The 22611-nt window shown below is 34.3% G+C and overlaps 1 protein-coding gene across 3 annotated transcripts in view; it reads left to right on the top strand.

The window, feature by feature from the left end:
- LOC129806015 (dual specificity calcium/calmodulin-dependent 3',5'-cyclic nucleotide phosphodiesterase 1-like) overlaps positions 1-22611 on the top strand; it is a 455456-nt gene that overhangs the window by 392879 nt on the left and 39966 nt on the right. For all 3 annotated transcript variants that reach the window (XM_055854306.1, XM_055854307.1, XM_055854308.1), the window contains 3 exons: positions 8261-8416; positions 17894-18185; positions 21231-21344. In XM_055854306.1, coding sequence (XP_055710281.1) covers positions 8261-8416; positions 17894-18185; positions 21231-21344 — 562 coding nt within the window. The remainder of the gene's footprint in view (positions 1-8260; positions 8417-17893; positions 18186-21230; positions 21345-22611) is intronic.

Raw genomic sequence — 22611 nt, forward strand, 5'->3', positions numbered from 1 at the left:
CTCTTAAAGTACTCCAGCACCCTTTTTTCCATGTCGCGGTCTTGAATTCCAGGCTTCCTACTACCAGCTTCCTTTCGGACAATCGTCTTTGTATCCTTGAATCGCAATACTACCTTTCGGACTGTTGAGCGCGACTTTCCGGTGAGTTTTCCTATTTCCGTATAAGTCGCATTTGGATTTTGTAGGTAAATGTCAACTACCTGTTATCGGATTCTCTCCATCTTTTTGAGATATCTCAAATAAAAATCAGGGGTGGAATGATAACTTTTCGATACTATCGAATCGACAGTATCGATAATTCTATATCTGTTAGATTAAGTGAATGTTGACTTATTACGAATTGTTGATCCATTCATTCTGAGATTTTTAATAGAATGAGACTGTTGATGAACATCTACATTAATTACAGGAAATGCAGCTATCGTTTAAAGTTTTCAGAATCGACAGTCGATAGTATCGAAAATAAGTTATCATGTCACCCCAGTATTTTTTAACGAGAGTGGTATCAAAATAAAACCAATAAATGCACTAAAAACGACAACTGACAAACAAAAGGTAAACAATAGTTGAAACTATCAAAATCATATCAAGGGTTGGGAAAATTCAAACGATTCCACGCCTTATACCTCAAAAGTACTTTTGCATCATTTATCGTTTACCGGTTCTCAGCGGATTTGAACCGATATATAAATCACTCAAAACGTTGCCCAAAATATCTTAAGCGCAAAATAATTTAATTTTGTATAAAAATTAGTTATCGGTTATGAACCACTATATTATCAGTTCATAACCGATTTGAACCAATATAGTTTCATCGGAAATTCCAAGACCTTTCCAACGAACCTTAAGTTGACCCCATTCAGTTGATAACTGAGACTCAGACTGAGACTCTGAGACTGATAACTTGTGATAATCTATTGGACGCTCATAACTCCATCTACCGACGATGCTCTCTGAAGTTAGCCGTTATAGCTCTCCTCAAAGTCACCACCCCAACTGAACAGAGATTGGTACCGGTAGCTTAGAAGAGTCTTCGTCAGGACGGCTTGTCTCCCCTCCAAATCCTCTTCACCAGTCCTACTACATTATTTTCATTGAGCACTAGAGAGTCTTTCAAATTGTGACCTTTGTAATTCTAATGAAAGAACTGACTTCGACAATATTACGTATTTTTTACCTGAAATAGTACGTTATTTTTACCATAGCAAAGTAAAACTTACCAAATGGTAATTATATTGCAATTATTACCTCATTATAAATTAGAGGTTATTTCACATTTCGGAGATATACAGTAAAAATATACCGTAAAGCTGACTTCATTTTGCTATTTGGGTATCTATAAACTTTATCTGGGAATAACAATAGAGCACACATTAAAATTGAAAACAGATTAAGGGAAGAGCATCCCGTATCGGAATGTTAAGTCATGCTCGATATTTAATTCAAAATGTAAGCCTGAAAACATTATTTGGAATTTTTGTGATTGCTAAATTGGTATATTAGTGATTCATTTAACTAGGGGAAAGTACTCTCCCTTCGAACGTTCATGCCTTCGAATAATGTGAATTTTCTTTAAGTTTTCCTAAGAGATTTAAACATTTCTATTAAATATTAGGTAGCTTATTGACAATTATTGATAATTATGTGACGATCATGTGGAAATCTCTTAGAAAAAGTAAAAGAAATTCGCAATATTCGAAAGCATGAACGTTCGAAGGGAAAGTACAGTGCCCGCTTTACATTTAAAATCATTTTGAGGTTATGTATGCACGAGTATTCAGCAATGAAAATGAATTATTCTGTGATGTTTTTGTTTAATAAACGAAGTATAATAGCATAGAATTCTCTAATTATATATTTTTAAACTTCTTTAAAACTTTTATTCTAATTCTAGAAAAAAAAATTGTATTATATTTTCGAGGCGTTGAACAAATTCAAAAAATTCATCCGGATTACGAAGCGGACATCTGTCATATTGTCTCCCAATCATCCGGATTACGAAGCGGGCACTGTACTTTCCTCTATATCTGTGCACTTGAATTCTTAATTTTTACAATAAATTAATAAAAATATGTGTAATTATCAACTTGGAGTCTGTACCTGGGATCGTCACGAATTTGATAAGGTGTTTCACGGAAAATTGGTTTTATAAAAATGAATCTGAGCCAATGCAGTGCATCCTTGCTAGAGTTAAATGGTAAAAAGTGGCTAATAATTTTTAAAAATTCATTTCATTTGGAGCAATAATACAGTAACAAACAGACGATCTGAGGAACACTTCCGATCGCTGGTACTCTTCCCTTATATTGGCAGAGTTAATTTATTAAATTAACTTTTTAAATTTTTTTACCATTTCTTTAGTAAAAAGCGAGACGATAGCGCAAGACAGTATGAGCTCTGAAATTTATTTTCATTACAAGAGATTCAGTTGAACTACAGTAGCTATTATTTATTTTGTGACAATTACAATCTAAGCCATGTTGCTATCTCAATAAATCCCACTATAAATTCTTGGGCATTTTCTTAACTTTCCGCTTATAGTCCTATCTACTGTATACGAATATATTTTGCTTTATAAATTTAATATTAAACATTTCTTGCAAATTTATACAAAATATTCCCCAAAAACGTTGATGTGAAATGGCCTGGTAATGTTGAGGGATAAAGTGAAATATAATAAAGTGTTGAAGACCATTGAAAAAAAAAATTGATGAGAAATAAAAAAGCTTTTAGCTCAGGATATAGGTCGCATTAATAATAATTTTGTGTCATTTTCGCATAATACCTAGAGATGGGAGATGTGGTTCATAGAGAAAATATGTGCGTAACGTCCACATGGGGGCCAACATATTTGGCTCCTTTCATGAGAATATCCCTTGTTTCTTCTCCCTATCGCTGGGTGTATCATTTGATGATCCCCATAAAATGATTTCAAGGGCTTCATCCAGCATCACTTTTTGCGTTTATCTGACAAACCAAGAGGAAATTGTGGAGACTGTATCACACTTCTGTCTTCAACGGTATTACATTTAACCCCTGTGTCCCATCATCCCCATAAAAGCCACCCCCATTTTCATCTTGTTTCGGGGGGCACTACGGAAAAATGCTAAATGTGCACAAGAGATGTAAAATGTAGGTTGAATGTTCACTGATATGGGGAAGAAAACTAACTCATGTGTATGAAAAAATTTATCTCATTACATCTTACTTTGCATCTCATGCATTAAATGAACTTTCACGTGATAAGATATGTGGACAAGAAGACATAAAAAATGTAGAACATCTATTCCATATACTAAATGAATTTTTCAAAAAGAAAACTTAATTCTTGGAAAAATATTAATTTTTATATAGTTTTGTATTAGTTCTCTTTTGAAAGAGAAATTCTTTAAGCCAAGTTTAGAGATTTCAATCAGGAATTTTCAGATATTTTCTAAATTGTTTCGAAGCTATGCAGTTCATTCCCAGAGAATTTAATTGAGGGTCCCGTGATGGTCCCTCAAACACAGCAAAAGTTTATTAATTTACTACTAGTACTTCAACCAAGTCTATTCTACATATTTGCAAAAACAATTTCCCAGCTGACCAACTACCAACTAACCTTTTTATTGCTCAACTTGGTGTTAGAGGCTGTGCGACGGAAAAGTCATAAAAGCTCTTCCACTCTAAACTTCCTGTTTTAATACTCCAAGTGGTGTTGAGGGCATAAATTCACTTAAGTGAATTTCGTCACTCAAGTGCAATTTTCTGCAAGTGAGAAGCTGAGAAAATTATGCAGAGATGTGTGGACCAAAAGGGGGAAAGGAAAATGGTGAAAAAAAATCTCTTGAGAAAATATCCTGCGAAAAAAAAAGAGAAGAGCCCTTAAGCAGAACATTTATTCGCTCATCAAAAGTTGGTTGCTCTTGTTAATGCTAGAGAATCGTTATTACCTCATTTATGGTCATAAAGACATGCAACTTTGTGCTTTATTCTCAATGTTAAGACACTTTATTGCTACTGCCATTATTTCCATGTGCAATATTCGGTCTCATGGCATAATGAACCTCATGAGGCTATGTAGGTTTTACTGCAAAGCTTTTTTTCTGCGTCTTTTGTTATTATTTAGGAGATTACACAGATACTTTTCGCACTACAGAGACTTGCATTTATGTATAACGCGCAGATTTATCCTTAAAGTGGAGAAAATATTATTAATTTGGTTGAAATCGTTTTTAAAATTTTTGATTCATAATTTTTCGAGGGCAATGGGGCAATTTTGTACAGAATCTCAATTTAAACTTTAAGTTTTCCGCAAGTATTTCAGATGGGCAAAGAAGAAAACAAGGAAGAAGTGCAAGCCCTACACTACAGAGAACTTATTCATGGTCCTTTTCCTTTGCCCATCTAGAACAGGAAGAAAATCTCTAAGTTCGAATTTAGATTCTGTGCAAAACTACCCCATTGTACCCCATATTGTTCGTAATTGATTAATTTTATTCTGCACAAAATAGAATAAAAGGGGAAGGTTTTGATGTTTCGCACACGAAAATGAAGTTCAAGTTCAGTGAATTTTTCTGACTACCATGCAAACCGTATTGATTCTCCATCTATGCCAAAAAATCTCTCACTTACAAGGTTCATAATCCAACCTCATAAAATCCCAGGAAATCATTAGATTTTCTTCTAGAGGAAAATGAAATTAAGTGGCATTTTGTGCAAGTATACGGTAAAAAATTTCGGCAAATATTTGTTCCAAAAATTAGCTCGTCCACGAACACCATAATTTTTAGCACAATCTTGTTAATTTTACGAGACTCAGAAAGATAATCAATATTAGTAACGACTTTGTTCCAAAACGTAACTCGTCCATGTACACTGAAAAGTTTTGGAATAATTTGTTTTTGTTATCTATATTTGTTAGGATGTAGGGGAAAGCGCGCTACCTTCGGACGATTTATGGTTCGCACAAATAATTTTTTTCAACGTGTTATACATGAATTTGACCCATTATAATATTATATTTTAATAGCTAGTCCAATGCCTCAAATTTTCAGAAAAGAGAAAAAATTGAATTGTGCGAAGCTTGAGGTGTCCGAAGATAGCGAGCTTTCCCCTACAATGATAAAGTTTTTAATTGCGAACTTGAGAGAATATTAAAATATTTAGTTAGGAAATATGAGAATACAGTTGACGAATATTAACGATGACTTATGGATTAAACGGTCAATGTGATTCAACCATGAGTAAGGGAAGAGCACCAGCGATCGGCAGTGTTCCTCAGATCGTCAGGTTATTATCAGATTGTTGCACCAATTTAAATTAATTTTTAAAAATTATTAGCTACTTTTTACAATTTAACTCTCACAAGAATGCAAGGCATTTGTTCAGATTTAATTTTTAAAACCAATTTTCCGTGAGGATTAAATTTGTGACGATCCGAGGTACAGAGTATAGCTGCAATTACAACTTTTTTTATTAATTTGTTCTTAAATTTTAAAATTCAAATGCACAGATATAGTTGAATGGATCACTAATAAATCGATTAACATACACAAAAGTACCAAAAAGTATTTTGAAGCTTAGATTTTCAAGTGAATAACGAGCATGTCTCTTAACATTCCGAACCGTGGTACTCTTCCCTTATTTCATTTTCTAATTTGTATTGTCTATACTTAGCTCTAAGCGTTTGAATTATTCCGAGTTTTGGAATAAAGATATTTAATTTTTTAAATTTTAAATAGGGCTTTAGTCCTTTTAGCGAATTTCAGATCCAAGTTTGACTCAGTATTTAAAATAAAATTGTTTTTAAAATTTATATTGTTTGGCAATTTGAGAAAAATATTTATTTTCTGAACAATATCGTTTTCTGGAAATGTTTTAAGCTTTTTCTTTCATAATTTGAATTAAATTACTAGCAAGTCAAACCACATATACCTGTTACATTAAATTTAATTCAAGCAACGGAGACAATTTCCTTTATTTAATGGTGTACTTACTTGAAAAAAAAATGTCAGTTGCATAATTGCTTAGAAGAAACTGGGGTAATTATACTATTTTAAAAGATATAATCTTGTGCATTCTCTTGAATGAGGTAAGCTTTCTTAACTTTACTATTATATTATTAAAGTTGTGAAGTAAATAACTTTTAAATAAATTGAAATATGAATAATAAACTAACGTCTTTTGTTTAATTTGAACAAAACCAACGCAACCAACAATAAGGGAACTTTTAGCAATAACTTTATTTTTGTGAAAAGCTCCGTATCCACCCTCGGGTGGGGAGCCTTTTAGTGTAACAAAAGAGAATTTGGTATTTTGATACTTGCCAGAAGCTTCTCTATTTCCCTAAAAAAAAAAAATCTGGTAACTGAGAAAAGAAGAGGGAAAAAAGTGGAAAAATATAATCAGAGTGACGGATTTTTCTTTCAATGCCCAAAATACTGCTTCTAAGCGCCTTAGGTCACATAAATTACGAGATGAGAAAGGAGACAGGAGTAATTTGTCTTGATTTTGTAAACAAGCACCGAGAGTCAGGCTTAAAGGTGATCTGTTTATTGAATTATATTCTTATTGGATTAAACTTCATGATCTGTGGGGTGTCTTTAAGGGAAACATCTGAGTTTACGCTACAATGGATTCAACATCATTACATTGCATATTCCTAACGCAATTGCTGACATTTGGTAAATAAGTGTAGGCTATAAAATTTAAATATAGTTTAATGAGACAATTTAAGATTACTGTCCTATCTGTAGCACTTTATTATAATGGAAATAATTTAATATTGCTATGTCCAGAACTTGCATTAATTGAATGTACGGACGCAAAGGATTGGACAAGTTTAATTAAACTCAATTGGAGCAGGAGAATTGTTGCAAAATAGTGCAAATTGCACAGAACATTCATTTGTTTGAAAATGTACACACTTGGCAAAGGACATAGTCCAATGATATTCGGTACAAAGAGGAATTTAGTGTCTTCCGCAAACATTTTCACAGCATCAGGGAATGAGAGTCCAGACGTAGGGGAACAATGAAGATTTTACACATGTTGAAAATTGCATTTTCTAAAGATTAACGTATTAATATTAATCACATAAGATAAATATTTTATTCATCGATAAATGCTTCAAAAGAGCAACAATTTACAGAAACAGTGATTGAGTTTCCCTCTATTTCGTCCACCGTCGTCTTAGCGTTGGTGACCAACCTCCAGATCCAGAGGCAAACGGTGGACATCCTCCTTCACAGGTTGTATAAGCCGTTTACACACTGTTGTTGATATTTTTGACAATTGAAGTGTCAAGAATTTTGAAATTAGAAATGGCATAAACAATCAGCGCTTAACACTTTAGGCCAGAGGTGTGCAAGAACCGTTAAAAACCGAATAAACGTCAAAATAAGTTTGTTCTGGCAGCGTTTTGACCATTAACGTACAGGTTTCATTTGACGTTTATTCGGTTTCAACGGTTCTTGCACGCCTCTGCTTTAGGCTTTCGGTAGATTTTCGAATAGGTTTGGCTTGGCTTTGGCGTAGCTTTATCTATTCGAAACGTTATTACAGAACGGAGCCATTGGGGTCACAGGCCTAGGACATCCAGATTAGTAGCCCACGAGTAAGTAGGGAGAAGTAGGGCACCTTTGAAAAGGGGCAGCTTTGATATTGAGCTTTCTTCTCCTATTCTCAAATGGATTTACCCTTATCATGATGTAATTTAGCTTCAAAAAGGGTTTGTTAAGTACTATATCTTTGCGAAGTTCAGTTTCAATTTAAAATGAAGATACAACTGTTTTTCTCAAACTAGGAGAAACTGGGGCACCACCAAACACGGGGTACCACCAAACACTGCGATTTTTTAATCGGATATTGGATATCAGAGGATAAGACCGATAGGAATTTATAGGCACTATTGGGATGCTTGTATACTGAAGGAATGGTCGAAATAGTCCAAGTAGTTTAGAAATAAAAATTAGTTTTTGGTGGTACCCCGTGTTTAGTGGTGCCCCAGTTTCCCCTACCCCAATTCAAAGGTGCCCCACTTCCCGCTACTTACTGAGCAAAAGAAGGTACAATGAACAGAAAAAAATATTTTTCTACTAAATTAATGCTGCTAAAATGTGTTAGTGAGACTATTGCCTAATAGTCTGTGTGTCAGATTATTGAACCGTGATTCTGCCTTTACCTAAATTAGGATTATAAGAATTGACTTTAAAAAAAATTATTCAATTCAAATTAATTGGAAGAATTTAACGAAATTCTTTTCGTTCTTCCATTTCAGTTGCCAGTTCACCAGAAGGTAGATCAGCGTGCAAAGACGATTCAGTAGTTAGGGATAGATCATCTGGTGTTAGCGAAGCAAGACCAACAGTACAATCTGGGGTGACAGGAGTGACTCATATGCAAAGTACCAGTCCCGAAAATGGACAATTAGCGAGTAAGTGAATTTTGTGTTTATTTTCCATGACAATGCAAGAGATGAAGGCATATTTCCTTATCATTTCTGACACGTTAATCATCCCTCTATATACAACAAAAGCCATTCGTCCATTTACGTGCTTGATTAAGACTTAATTGAGTTCCTTTGGCTAAATATGGAAAATTTAATTAATTAATTATATCCATGGATTAGATTCCATTAGATTCCAGCAGCCATAAATTATGCCACATATAGATTTACTCACTTTCTGAGAGTGACATAGGGATGGTTCACCATAGAAACCTTAAATATCATTCTTGATATTGATTTTAAAAATCTCTTGGGAAATGCTATATACATGTATTTTTGATAAACCTGTGAAATTTCTTGAGAAAATTGACATTGTTGAAGTTCTTGGGGTAAATTGGAAAATAGCAGTTTCAAAATACAAAATCGTTCTAACACCAAATTCTCTTTAGTATTTGATTATCTCAAATCATTGAACCCTGGAGGAGCTACGGGAGCTATCGAGCTTAAATTCACCAGATATTGTCTGATGTGGGAGTTATAAGGGTTTGAGAGAATATCATATTGCCTTGTGGGTGATGAAAAAAAAATATACTGAGAAATTCTATACAGCGAATTTAGGTGAAAAAAAGAGATTGGGGGTGGAATCAATAGAGATTATCTTTTAAATCTATACACTCTGGTGGCTGAATTGAGCTTCTGTGAAGATTTGAGGATTCACAGCGCGATATAGAATTACTGGAGCAGATAATGGCTCAAAGTGATATGTAAAACAAAAATATAACGAAGGAGATTGAGGTGTTCTTCTTTCGAAAAGACTTTGCGTCATTAGTCAGATAATTCGGATTCCCATTGTAAAATAGTTTAACAAAAAAGACAGAAATATTTATTTAAAAAACAATTAAATTAATGTGAGACTATTTTGAGCTGTAGGGCTACATTGATATATGATGCTGGGCTTTGACATACATAATTTAATGTAGATCAACAATTTCTTTGTTCATTTAAATTCCATTCCATTATAGGGAGAGGTGGGGCTACTTTGAACTGTGGGGCTAGATTGTTATACGACTTTTTCGCCTATTTCTAAATGAAGCTGGTCCTTACAATTATTTTACTTAGATCCACAATTATTTTGTTTCTCCAAGTTACACCTTTAAAACACGGTTTCATAGCTTAACCCATTCCTTACCATGGTATTATACATCATACGCAAATTGAGTGATTTTAGATGATTTATTTCTGGGCAACTTTTATCCGAATTGCTGTCGGGAATGGATTTTTTGTAACTTTAGTTGTTCAATTACTTGGGAAAAATGGTCCGACAGAGATGGAAATTCATTTTGTTATTGTTTTCATGCTTGGCGGAAGGTCATGCAAAATTTTTGCTCAAAATGGCGGACGGAAAATTCGACATTCCGTCGAATTTGTTAAAATTGGCCTTCATCCTCTTTCCTGATTTGAATTCTAGTTGCCAATTTGTTTTATTGGATAGTTACTCTATCTAAATCAATAGAGTTTGTGATGAATTAAGGCACAGAATTTAAATTCAGCGACCGTTATGACGTGTGTTTGACATGGGCTCCCCGCGCCCCCACAATAGATAAAAAAAATTTCTTTTCAAAAAATTCATCTATTAATCTATAGAAAACTAATCCCAAAATTTGAACATTCTATCTCAAATATTTCTGGTACATTGACTGAATGGGTTAAAGTACACATAGCTGAAAGGAACCCCACCTTCCCAGGATATGCTCTAATTTAGAACCGATTTCCAACGATTGGAACTTAATCAATAATAGTACACACTATTTAATACACTTTATTTACATTAAAGGGGCTGGCAAAGTGAAAAGGTTTTCGTAGAAAGCTCGTTAGTAATGAATTTGATGCATGAAATGCTCTATCAAGCGATATAAGTAATTAAATATAAAACCGAAAATGAGGCCAAGCAAAGCCTCATGAAAACAATTCGTATCGGCTTTTGAACGGTTTTATTCCGCATTACGTTTATAGATTTTTAATTAAATTAAAATGCAGAATAGACATAAATAAATGCATTCCTATATATACATTCCGTAAATACATTCCGTTTATCAAATAAATAATTACATTCCCTGAGATTTTTAGCCTGAAACCTTAAAAAAAGTGAGAAAAAATTAACCAAAACCATCAAAAAACAAAATATTGGAAAACTATCCATGAGGAATTTTCAGAAGTCCAGAAAAAGAAAGAAATAAGGATATAAAGTTCATGATAACGATTCCCTTGACTGTGTTATAGAAAATCCTCGAAACTCTATTGTCTCTAATAGTTTAACTTAGGCTGTTTCTGGCTAAAGCCTTAGAAGAACTCTTAGTACCGATTTAAAGCTCATACGTCGAGTAAATCAATTATTCACAAAGCAATTAGGGGAACGAGCGCACCTTCGGACGACTCAATTTTTCCTATGTTCCTAATAGATTTGATCCATGGATCTTTTAGGTATTTTGAGGCATTGGACTAGCTATAAAAATATAATATTATAATACATCAAACTCACTTAACGAAGGGTCCGAAGGTATGAGCTTTCCCATACTATATATAATTTTATGGACTGTCATCAAGAAGATAAACTTATATCTGAAATTGTCTTTTTTCTATCCCGAAAACCACGATTTATGATTTTTTTATTTAATCAAGAACACAAGTGCATAAAACGAAAATCTTGTATCATCTAAGTGATGTTGTTGGGTCCCGGTATATTTCCTGAGAGCTAAAATACTAAATTGGTCGAAAACCTAAATATTGGTTGAAATACCGAATAGTCAAAGTTCTGAAAGGAAGAATATTGAATGGAACAAATTCGAAAATGTCAATATACCGAATGCCAAAATCCAGAATGGATCAAAATCCTGAAAAGCCAAAATAAAGAATTCGTCTTAATCTGGAAGAACTAATTTCTTGAATGGATGAAAATCCCGTAAGATCAAAATACCGAACTCCAAAATTCTGAATGGTTCGAAAACCAGTAAAGTCAAAATACCGAATTGGTCGAAATCCTGAATAAGCAAATCCCGAACGAATCAGAATCCCAAAAAGCTAAAATACCGAGCGCAAAAATCTCGAATAGATCGAAATCCTGAATAGGTAAAATCTTGATTAGATCGAGTTCGTAAAAGTCGAAATACCGAACGCCAGAAGCTTGAAAAACAAAATCCCAAATTGATCAAAATCCCGAAAAGCCATAATATAAAATTGGTCGAACTCCAAAATAATCAAAATCCTGAATGTACCAAAATTCCGACAGCCAACGAATGGATCAAAATCCAGAACCAAGATACCGAATTGATCAAAATTTCAAATAGCCAAAGTCTCGAAAGTCAAAATCTTTAATGGATTAAAATCCCGAAAAGTCAATGTATAGAACGACAAAATCCCGAATTGATCAAAATCACAAATGAATTGAAATCATGAATAGACAGAATCCTGAATGGATAAAAAGCCCGAAAAGCAAAAATACCGAACACCAAAATTCCGAAAGTCAAAATCCTGAAAAGCCAAAATCCCCAATTCCAAAAAAAAACTATTTACAAGATTGCACCTGCGCTAGTCAAAAAGAAATGTTCTGTATTTTGAGAAATCATCCTTAACATCATCCTCAAACTATTATTATAATTTCATTTCGTCTCTTTTGGGATTTTGACTATTTCAGATTTTGGCCTTCGGGTTTTTGGCTTATTCTGATTAAGACTTTCTTAATATTGATTGGCACTAATTGTGCTATATACTATACTCTTAATCCAAAGGCTGGCTTAGTATAAGTTCAATCTTATAAAATTTTCCAACTTTAAAAATTTTATTTAATTAATTAACATTATATGCTTGTTTAATAAAAGATTATCACTTTACGAGAATATAAATACGTATGAAGTAAACGATTTTCTATACTTCAAATATCTATCTCGAACTTCACATTTTGTTATTGGATAATAGGTACTGAATGCAACCAGCTATTAATCAGTTTTTCCTATTTATTACCGTTTGAAATCGAGTCGGGCTTGTTAAGAGTTTAAGGATTCTAAGGATCTATCATTGAGGACCAAAATTTGACCAAAATATATAACTAAATATCGAGGTAAGTGGGGCACATTTAAATTGGGGTAGCTTTGAAATTAAGCTCTTTTGTCTTATTTTTAACTGGAGTTTAGCCTTATCATGATATAATTTAGCATCGCAATTGATTTGCTGAGCTAAATTATATTATGATAAGATCGATTTTCGTTTAAAAATAGAAGTAAAAGACCAATTTTAAAGCTTTCCTCATCCAAACTGCCCCACTACCTCCTAAAGTTACACTGAGAAAAACAGAGGATGGGATTAACTTTTTTTCCTCGTAACTTTAACACTTTTTAGGAAAAAAATATATCAACATTTTTTAATTTTAATTTTACACCTTTTAAGTGTAAAATTAACATGAAAAAGGGTAACTTTGACCTAATAACATTTTCGGAATATTATTTTAACTTTTTCGGATTTCTCTCAGTGTATTCTTTACACATAATCTAACAATGTTAATAGAATAAAAAGTAATAATAACAATAGTAATAACAATTTAAAAAAAAATTAAAAAAAGTAGTCTCATTTTCTTAAAAACAGATGATTAAAAACAAATATAAATAAATGAATTAATAGTCTTTCTAGGACGTAGGATTGTAGTCTGACACCGCTTGTCCCATAGTCCGGTAATGGGCTGTACGTAAAAATTAAGACGCGTAGGGTAACGTGTGGTATTTCTAGTCAAGGTGCTTTTCGGGACATAATATGGGTATTTTGGGACACATCAAAATTCCTATAAATATTTGTCTTCTGTATTTTTAAGTTCTATAAGAAATATTAAGCTCTTTACGTTTCAGATAAATTGAGAGTGTCACATTTCACTTTTTACAAGACCTTCAGTGTGGTCAAGTTTGCAGATGTCAACACAAACAGTTCTTAGGGTTTTTTCGATTAAGTCACTTTAAAAGTCAAATTTAAAGAAAATTTTTATGAAAAAGTGAAGTTTAGAACTTCTACTTAAAGGTAAATAATCAGGCTCGATGAAATCTATTTGCATAATAGCGACTTTTGTCTGTCCCGAAATACTCAACTGTCCCGAAATATACCACTCTACTTCTTTACATTTTTTGTAATTTTGTATAAAAAAAATTATGCATTATTCAAAGTTTTTTCGATCAGAATCTCATTCTGGATAGAATAAGGGACATAAATATTTGTATCAACAAAGAAAAAAAAGTATTTGAAAAGTCGTTAAGCATTTTTACACTTGGAAGTGCTAAAAAGTGTCCCGAATCCCGAAATACCACACATTACCCTATACGGAAAAACGGGAAAAATTGAATTTTATTCTAAATTCATATTCTCAAAACTTTACCGTAAAATTACCTGTGGAACAGCCAGGACTTTTAATTGAAAGATTAAATTATGAACTTCAAAAACCTTTTGCAAAATTGATAAATCTTTCGCGGTGATCCGAAGACGGTAAATTGGTTTGTGAGTGTACACTAAATGAAAATGAGCTTGCCTTTAAATTATGCACTGATGTCACCTTTTCACGTTAAAGCTTTTAACTTTCATGAACTCTGTGTTCTATTCATGACACAAACTACTATGCTCCTTGTTAAACGATTGGATGCTCCACTGGCATTGGACCGAAATTATGGAGACGCATTTGAATAGCTTTGATGTTTCTAATTTCGGATTGCTAAAGGGGTTATTTCAGATACTATTGAGATGTTCTGTATTCTGTCTACACTCGCAACAATAAACACAGGGCTTTATATGTAGATGTAACATGAGAGCTTATAGATCCTTCTAACATAGTTTGATGCGAATTTATGTATAATTTTGATATTCAATCAAATACTCAGCCCGTACTTGATTTTATCATGATTCTGTGGTTTTATTTTTATTGTCTGAAGGGTCTGAAGTGTAACGACCCTTACAGTATCCCTTCTGGCACTGAGAGATCAAGTACAGCAGTCACTAGCATTTAAGGTGAGCTTTTTGTAATGTCCTAAGAAAGGTATTTAAAGGAAATCCACCGACTTACTCTAGCTGAATTTATAGATTTTAGCTTCTCTGAGGGTTTATTGAGAGGAATAACAGAATTATGAGTCTAGTGGAAACTCCAAGAATTTTCCCAGCACGCAATCCCTTTTCTCCGTTGCAATATACGGGTTATATGTGCTTCCTTTTGAAGATGGGGATAAAGGTAAATTGGTCTTGTGCTAATCAAGTCAGATTTCTCAGAGATTCCCTCTCGGTATGAGGTTTCTTCCACATTTCCCTTTAGAACTCTACCACAGCTAAAGGGTTATACACGAGAGGTATATAATTAATCTTTTGTTTATGCTATGTATTTATTTTATAAATTTTTCATATTCCAAATTGACGGCAAAGTCGGGGAGCTTTTGGCTGACATGAATGTGTGTGACATACAAAGGATGTGCCTTATCGTACTTCCTCTCATGCTCAACTTTTCATTTTGCTTTCATGATACCTCACATGGAAAAGAACCCACCCCTATGTTTTTCAAATACAAAATAACTCGAATTCTTTCCCATAATACTGCGCCCTATTAAAAATGGTGAACAATGTGATTTCATTTTTGGCATTTGGCTACCTTCCAGAAACATGACGTCGTAGGCGATTAACTCAAACACGGAATATTCTGATTTTTCTTCATGCAAAAACATCTATCTTTTATGAACAAATATTAGAAGGTACCATCTGGCTATTCTGCATATTTTCAACGTGAAATTTTTAAAAAGTTCCGGTTTATTTGCAAATTTGCTTTTCCTCAATTTGATGATAGTTCCATAGCCCTTAAAGAATTAAATTGTTTGTTACTTTCCTGTAGAAGAGAGTAGGGCAGTGGGCGTATGCATAAATTTGGAAGTATCTTTATTTAGGATAATAAGATAAACTTTAGGATTAATCCTACATAATTAATTCCAAATATCCTAAAATTCAAGAGAATTAAACGTTAAGTACCGTAGATACGAGAGACTGCACTCCGGGAGTGAATTTACCCCTGATTTTCGTAAGCTTTTCTTTAATTCTAGAACTTAAGGATGGTCTACACCGATCTGATCTATTTTATGCGATAGATAAAGGCAATTCTCTAATGCTTAAACTAAAGAAAAGCTTGCGAAAATAAGAATACTTAGTCTGAACCTTCAAGACTGAACCTACAGATCGTTTTTGGCCGTTTTTCCTAGCACGCTCGGTCAAATTGCAGACCGTTGGACAAGAGGAAAAAATTAAAATTTAGACATTTAAAAATATATTAAACGCATGTTTTAGGAACTTAATAAAGTTTGATAGCGACATTGTACCGATTAAATATATATTAATTTTAAAAGTTTTTAAACCCGTCAATTTGACCTGGCTTGGTAGGTTCAGTGTTAAAGTGATTTAAGAAAAGAGTAATGATGAAGAAATATAGAGTTACCTGGAATTATCTCAACCTGCCTTATGCCCTAGACACACTTACGACTTAAGCCGAGAGACGACTTAGTGAAATTGATGGAAATGATGTCTAACCATGGTTTCGAATATAATTACACTAAGCCGTCTCTCGGCTAATCCTCAGGTCTGTCAAGGCCCTTACTCTATATAGGCTTTAAACCCAATACGAGCCTAGAGCGGTCTTCAGACTAGAGGTTTAGTATGGTTCCCGAAGGTCTCACTATCCTAAATGGCGGCCAATTTTATTGCTTTTCCAGAATCTAATAGGCCGTATCCTTAATAAATTCATCTTCAATTATTTTTTTCAAAGAATAATAATTGATGAGAAATTAAACCAGTTAAGCCATATGGCTAAGTCTTAGGTCTGAAATCTTAGCCCGTATAGCGGTCTTCAGACCAGAGGTTTAGCTTGGTTCCCGAAGGTCTAAGAATCCTAAATTGCGCGACCAATTTTATTTCTTTTTCAGAACTTAATAGGTCATTCGTCCTTAATAATCCAATCCTAGGTTAAATTTTCCAAAATTTCTTGACTGGTAAGAAATTATATCAGTTGAGCTATATGGCTAAGCTTTAGGTCTGAAGCCCTATAAAGTTCTGAACTGGAAAACTTTTGATAGACTGAAATAGCCCCTGTTAGATTTCAGCATATTGAACCAAAGGCTTAGCCATATGACTTAACTGCTATAATTTCATATCAGCTACGATTTTTTTTTGGAAAAAAATTAACTTAAAGTTTGTCTATAATGATCTATTAAGAACCATCTATTAAAAAACCAATAAAACTGATTGCCATTTAGGATTTTGAGGCCTTCGGAAATTGGGCTAAACTGGCTTAGCCTGTAGTCTGAAGCCGATCAAAGTTTAGCCATGTGATTCAACTGCTTTAATTTCTCGAAAAGCTGGATTTCTGCGAAAATATCGACTGAAAATTGTGTATTCAAGGCAAATGATCCAACAGAATTTGTAAAACTACTACAATTGCTAGTACTAGGATCGGGAATAGGCCTATACTTTAGTCTGAAGACCAAATTTCTTAAGTTTACTGAGCCAATTAAAAAAAAGAATAAATTACTCTCATTCATATTAAATTTTCTTTAATTTATCTTCTGTCGTCTATTACCCAAAAAAGGGTTGGCAAAACATTCGGGGCTTTGCGAGCTGCTTGAACTCCCGAGAAGGAGCACTGCCCTATATTCTTTTTCGGAAATTCTTTGAATGCTTATATAAAATTAATATCAATTAAGTACAATTTGGACAGGGCTTTCTTTTCTTGATAAATTTAGTACTTCATTTTTATTTGTATATTTTTAATGCTTTAGTTTTATAATTTGGTTCCTTGTGCTTAGAAAAAAATTAGTACTGTATTTATCAGGAAAATATCCCTGTCCAACTTGTACCGGCGAATTGTCCAACTTGTAACACTATGTGCAACTTGTATCACTTTACCGTACATCCTCTGAATGGGTGTGGTTTACTGTTTTAATTGTAGCACTAATCAATATACTTTGATAATATTTGTTTGGTAGGTATTGTGGCATCCTTTTAATAATTTTATATTCAAAATATAAAAAAAACTAAAATATTTTAGCTGGTCATAAACCCTAAAAAGGGCCTGACCTAATTTATTTTTAGTACACTTCATGTTAATAAAAAAAAACAAAGGTTTTCATCGTCAAATCCTTGTTTATAGCATAAAAGAGATATACTCAAAAACCTTTTGCTAAAAGAATCCTGAATATTCTATATTTGAAATTTGAAATGGCATTAAAATCCTGAATTTATTATGCCACATGCAATGCCAAGTCTCGTAGCTAAAAACAAGCTGAGATAGCCATCTCTGCCATTCTGATAAACCACAGAAGAATGATTCTATGCGGAGAATTGTGGAAAGTGGCAGTGAAATATCCCAAATTGGACTGAAATATAGTGTTTGAAAATGGTATTGTATTTTTGCAGAAGATGCTGCACTGACAATTGTTCGGCGATCGAGCAGCAAAAGAGGGAACAGCAGTTCTAGCAATCAGACGATAAATTTGCGGGAAAATCCTCAAGACAATTTGGATAGCTGTGAAGTGGGCGGAAGGGGTGGTGGAGCAAGTGACGATAATTCCAACGAGTGTGACGTGGTGGAGAGAATGCAATCGGTAACGTTGACATCATCCGGCGACGAATTGGACAATGTTGACCTGGCCACTGATAATCTGCCCGCCGTCGATACTCCGGATGCATGCGACAAGGCTGCCATGAGGTGAGTTGGTTACAAATCACCAATTTGCACTCTTATCTCACTCAATTTATCTTCACTTCACTTCATGTGATAAGTGGATATGTCGCACAGTTTCAATAGAAGTGACATAATTCAATTTTCTAAAAGTCTCGGATTTTTGGTATATTCTTTAGATTGAAAATTAATTGAATTTTCAATGTCCACATTTAATTACCAAATAAATGTTGATTTTTTAAAACTTCGCGCGATAAGTCGAAATCAATGCTGGCATAAATCAGAAGTTATGGTACTTAAAAAGCAAATTGAAATATTTTACTTTTCTGTAGATTGTGCCAAAAAAAACAACACAATTCTGTGTTGAGCCAATTTTGTTATATAAATCACAAAAATGTATCATTTTCATGCCAAAAATTTATGGAAAGTTCAATTTTTATTCTGCGTCATAAATTCTTCCAATGAATTCTCCGAGCATGGTATAGGGCAGAGTGGGAATAGCTTGACCAGAGGCTAATTTAGTTACTGAATTTTTAGCCAAACCAAAAACAGATGTAAAATAAAGTTAGGATACTGTCTAATTCTTACTACTTGTAGAGATTACCTCTAATAGAACTAATAGTATTATACCCCTAGACACACTTACGCCTTAAGTCGAGAGACTTATATTTCCTAATCTGTTTGACTGCTGGGACTAATCTGTCTTTCGGCTTAAGCCGATATCACTTCAATGGTCCACGTATTACATGGCTCATACAATGATATCATAACTGTTACATCAATTCGACGCTTTTGAAGAGATTTCCATTTAAGCATATACTTCGGGAGAAAAAAACCCAAAGAAAATATAATAAGTAAATTAAAAATTAAAAATAGTAAAAGAGTATACTCTGCCAACACTGTGAATAGTTGCGTTCCAGAAATGCAACTAAGAACATGGAAGCGCTGACACGAAAATTATTTTATTGTCCTATTTCTCTTTATCTCCTATGTCCCCGAAATCCTGCTCTTCCTAAGCCCAACTCTGCCTTCCATTTTTCTGTCCCGCTATTGGGGCAGAGGCAGAGACCCAATTTTATGATGTTACCTCCTGAGTGGTCCATGGTGGAAGAGACCGAGCTGTCTATTTCTTCTGATTAGCTATCTCGTCTATCTTTGCAATTCCTGATTCTGCCGGCGACCTCGTCGCCTCGACATCGATACACTAAGGAAAAATGTTGCTTGGATGACAGCATTGGCGTCCATCTCTTTGGAAGTGTACGAGGCTATTGCCCCCTTCCCTGCTACGCAGAAAGAGAGCCAAGGCTGTTGTCCCATATGTCTGACCAAGAGTAGCATCGCTCTTTCCGGGAAATATAAGAAAGAGAAGTAAAAACGAGCACTAGGTGCACCTATGCTTCTCGACGTCCTTCGTTGAGCTCTTTACAATGCCTTGTGGGATCTTATGCGATCACTTCGTTGAATCCTGCTGGCTGACCGCTCAGAAAGAACCAGTATGATTCTTCTGCGGAGTTAAGTATCTTATCCGTGTTTTAGTGGACTTTGACCCGGTATGTTTGGCGTTGTGTCATCCTCAGTAATGTTGTGGCGAGGTACCAACAAAGGGAACTCCACACCATTTGTCGGATATGGAACAGTGCCGTCAAGGACCTTAGGGTGAATGTTACTCACGTCAAGACATCTCGTCTAGGCCATAAGGGATTCTTATTCCGTCCTATTTGACGGCGCTTATCGTCTGTGAAGTAATAGCATAGTACCGATTGCTGTCGACCTGTCATGAGAGGGTGCCGTTGCACAATGAAACCAATCGTCATTCCGGTAGAGGTATCTCTAGAGAAGCCCTAGAGAGGCCTAGAGACCTATCTCAAGAGAGGTATCTCAAGAGAAGCTCATTTACGAGCCAAAACCTGAAGTAAAATAAATGGTTATATTTGAAGTAACCCTACGTACACTGTTAAAATTGATAGGGTCACCGATGACCCTTTGAAAGGGTCACTGTTTTGACACAGATAGATCGTGTTTTTACGATAAAACACGATCTATCGTGATATATATGCATACAAAATTTCAAAAGATTCAAGTAAAGCTTTCAAAGGGTCAAATATGATCCATATTTGTTGAAAAGGGTCAATTTCACCCTATTATTTTTACCAGTATATTCTTAAAGCTACTGGCCCCATCCTGATCTCTCCCTCCGTTCTATGCAGGTCGTAAGAGTCTCATCCGCAGCAGTATTTTATGGTTGAAATAGCCCCACTCATCACTAATTTTGGTTTCGTATTAGTTAGTTTCAGTTAAAATAAAATAATTTAATTCCATTCAACTGTTTGCTATCAAGAGGATTGGGTTTAAAAATGACAGATAAGAACACAAAATGTAAATTTCTCGAGTATTTGACAGCTGTCATCTGGATATTACAGAGCTGAGAGCTTTTATTTTTTAATTTCAAAGTACATTTTATTGTACTTCGATTTTCGAAGGAATTTAAGTATTTTCTGTCAAAGTAAAAACTGTAAGAACAGCAAATATTAGTGATACAATATATATTAGGGGCATAAATTCGTTTTATTTAGAAATACAGTGGGACCTCGATAGAGTCAACTAATTATTTCCATGTCTGTTGACTCTATTGGAACAGTTGACACTATTGGAGTCCGAAAAACATTAATTAAAAAAGAAATTTGGATAAAAAGGCGTAATATTTTATGTCTGTGCTAGATTATTGGTAAATTCACCATAATAGTAGAATTTTATTTGACTAATCCATCAATTGTACTGTTGAAGATTATTGTAAGTCGTTCATTTGGATCCAGTTGATACACCCGAGATTGACTCTTTCAGGGGTTGACTCTATCGAGGCGACACTGTATAAAACTCTTTTAGGAAACTAAACTATTTCTAATGCACGAGAACATAATGGAAAGTTAAACTGTCTTTTACGTCCCTTGATTTTTTTTTCAAAGTAAAGTTGTGTCGCTTCTATTGCAACTGTGCGATGTTGCATTATGAGAAATCGACATAAAGTACAATTAATTCATGTGAATTTTTTTTCTGGACCTATCCCACCAACAGATTGCGATCTCTCCTGAGGCAGCTACAACGAGGTGAAATATCTGCAGAGATTTTGCAGAAAAATCTTCATTATGCTGCACGAGTTCTTGAAGCTGTTTTCATCGATGAAACCAAGTAAGTGTCACTCCAATTACTACCATCGATCTCTTGTTTTTCTCTTCTTTTTTTCTCCTATATAGCAACACGGCATAATAAACGAGATAACCTTATATATATTTCAATATTAAATTAACAAGACCAACATTTGCTCAACAAGCAATTTATTCCACGATTTATTTGTTGGGGTGTCACAAAGGGAAGGAAAATATGTTAACTCAAAAATTAACATTATAGCATCAAGCCCCAAAAATATTCTTCGTTGTTATGGTTACCGCAACTTTCTCACAATATGTTCAATGGAAGATTTTTGTCGATAGATTCTGTGAGTAATTAAAAATTTTTTGTCTTACCTGCTGCCCAAGGGAAAATTTTCACAATGAAACAAGAGGGAGTAGGAGGAGAAATGCGGAATTCAATGGATATAATGGGATAAATATGGGTTTATTGTGTAGCCCAAGAAACCCTGCAAAGAACCATTTTGAAGAGACTGATCAACATCATTTTCCCAAGGAAGACGCGCGATATACAAAGATTTTTCTCCCTTTTCTACCCTGTACCTCTGGGCTTGGTGGGCTGAAAAAGATGAAGTGATACGATAAATTTTGCCGCATATGTTTTCTGTCATCATCAGAAAATAATCAAAAATTGTGCGGGAATGTACCAAGTTGTGGAGTGGGCAGGGTACAATACAAAATTGTGTTTTTCTATCTCACAAAATCACATCTCAAGTCCAAAGAGTAGAATATTTAAGGGGTGTATAACTCAGAAAAAGATAGACATCTTGCATTCAGAAGTAACCAGTCGAAGTTCAAATCCGCGGACAACTCTTAGCCGTTAAATTTAAATTGAATTAGGGACATTTTATTGATACCTTACTTTCGTACCACGCCCTCTAGCGGGTTATAACCATAAAAGCCCAAGGGAAATCTTATGAAGTAATTTATTTCATTTCTAAAGCCCTGATTGGAAGGACAGTAACGATTGCAAGGATCCCGAGAAACATTTCCTTTTTCTTATCGGCTTGCAGTAGCTTATGTGACATTGCTTTCGTCCAGTTTCTGTAGGGGAATTCTGTATCACTCTGACAATGACATATGACAAATTGCGTTCGAATCTCAGGAGAGCTTTTTCGAAAATGTAATTTTGTAGCCGTGACATTGCCATTTCAGCTCACAAAGCATTGTCAGAAGTCACGTATTTGATATTTCCAAAATTAATTTAAAAATTGACACTCGAGCATTTCGAAAGTCTAAAGGAAAGTATATCAGCCACCTTGCGGCAT

This window comes from Phlebotomus papatasi, chromosome 3 (assembly GCF_024763615.1).
Source record: "Phlebotomus papatasi isolate M1 chromosome 3, Ppap_2.1, whole genome shotgun sequence".
NCBI lineage: Eukaryota > Metazoa > Arthropoda > Insecta > Diptera > Psychodidae > Phlebotomus > Phlebotomus papatasi.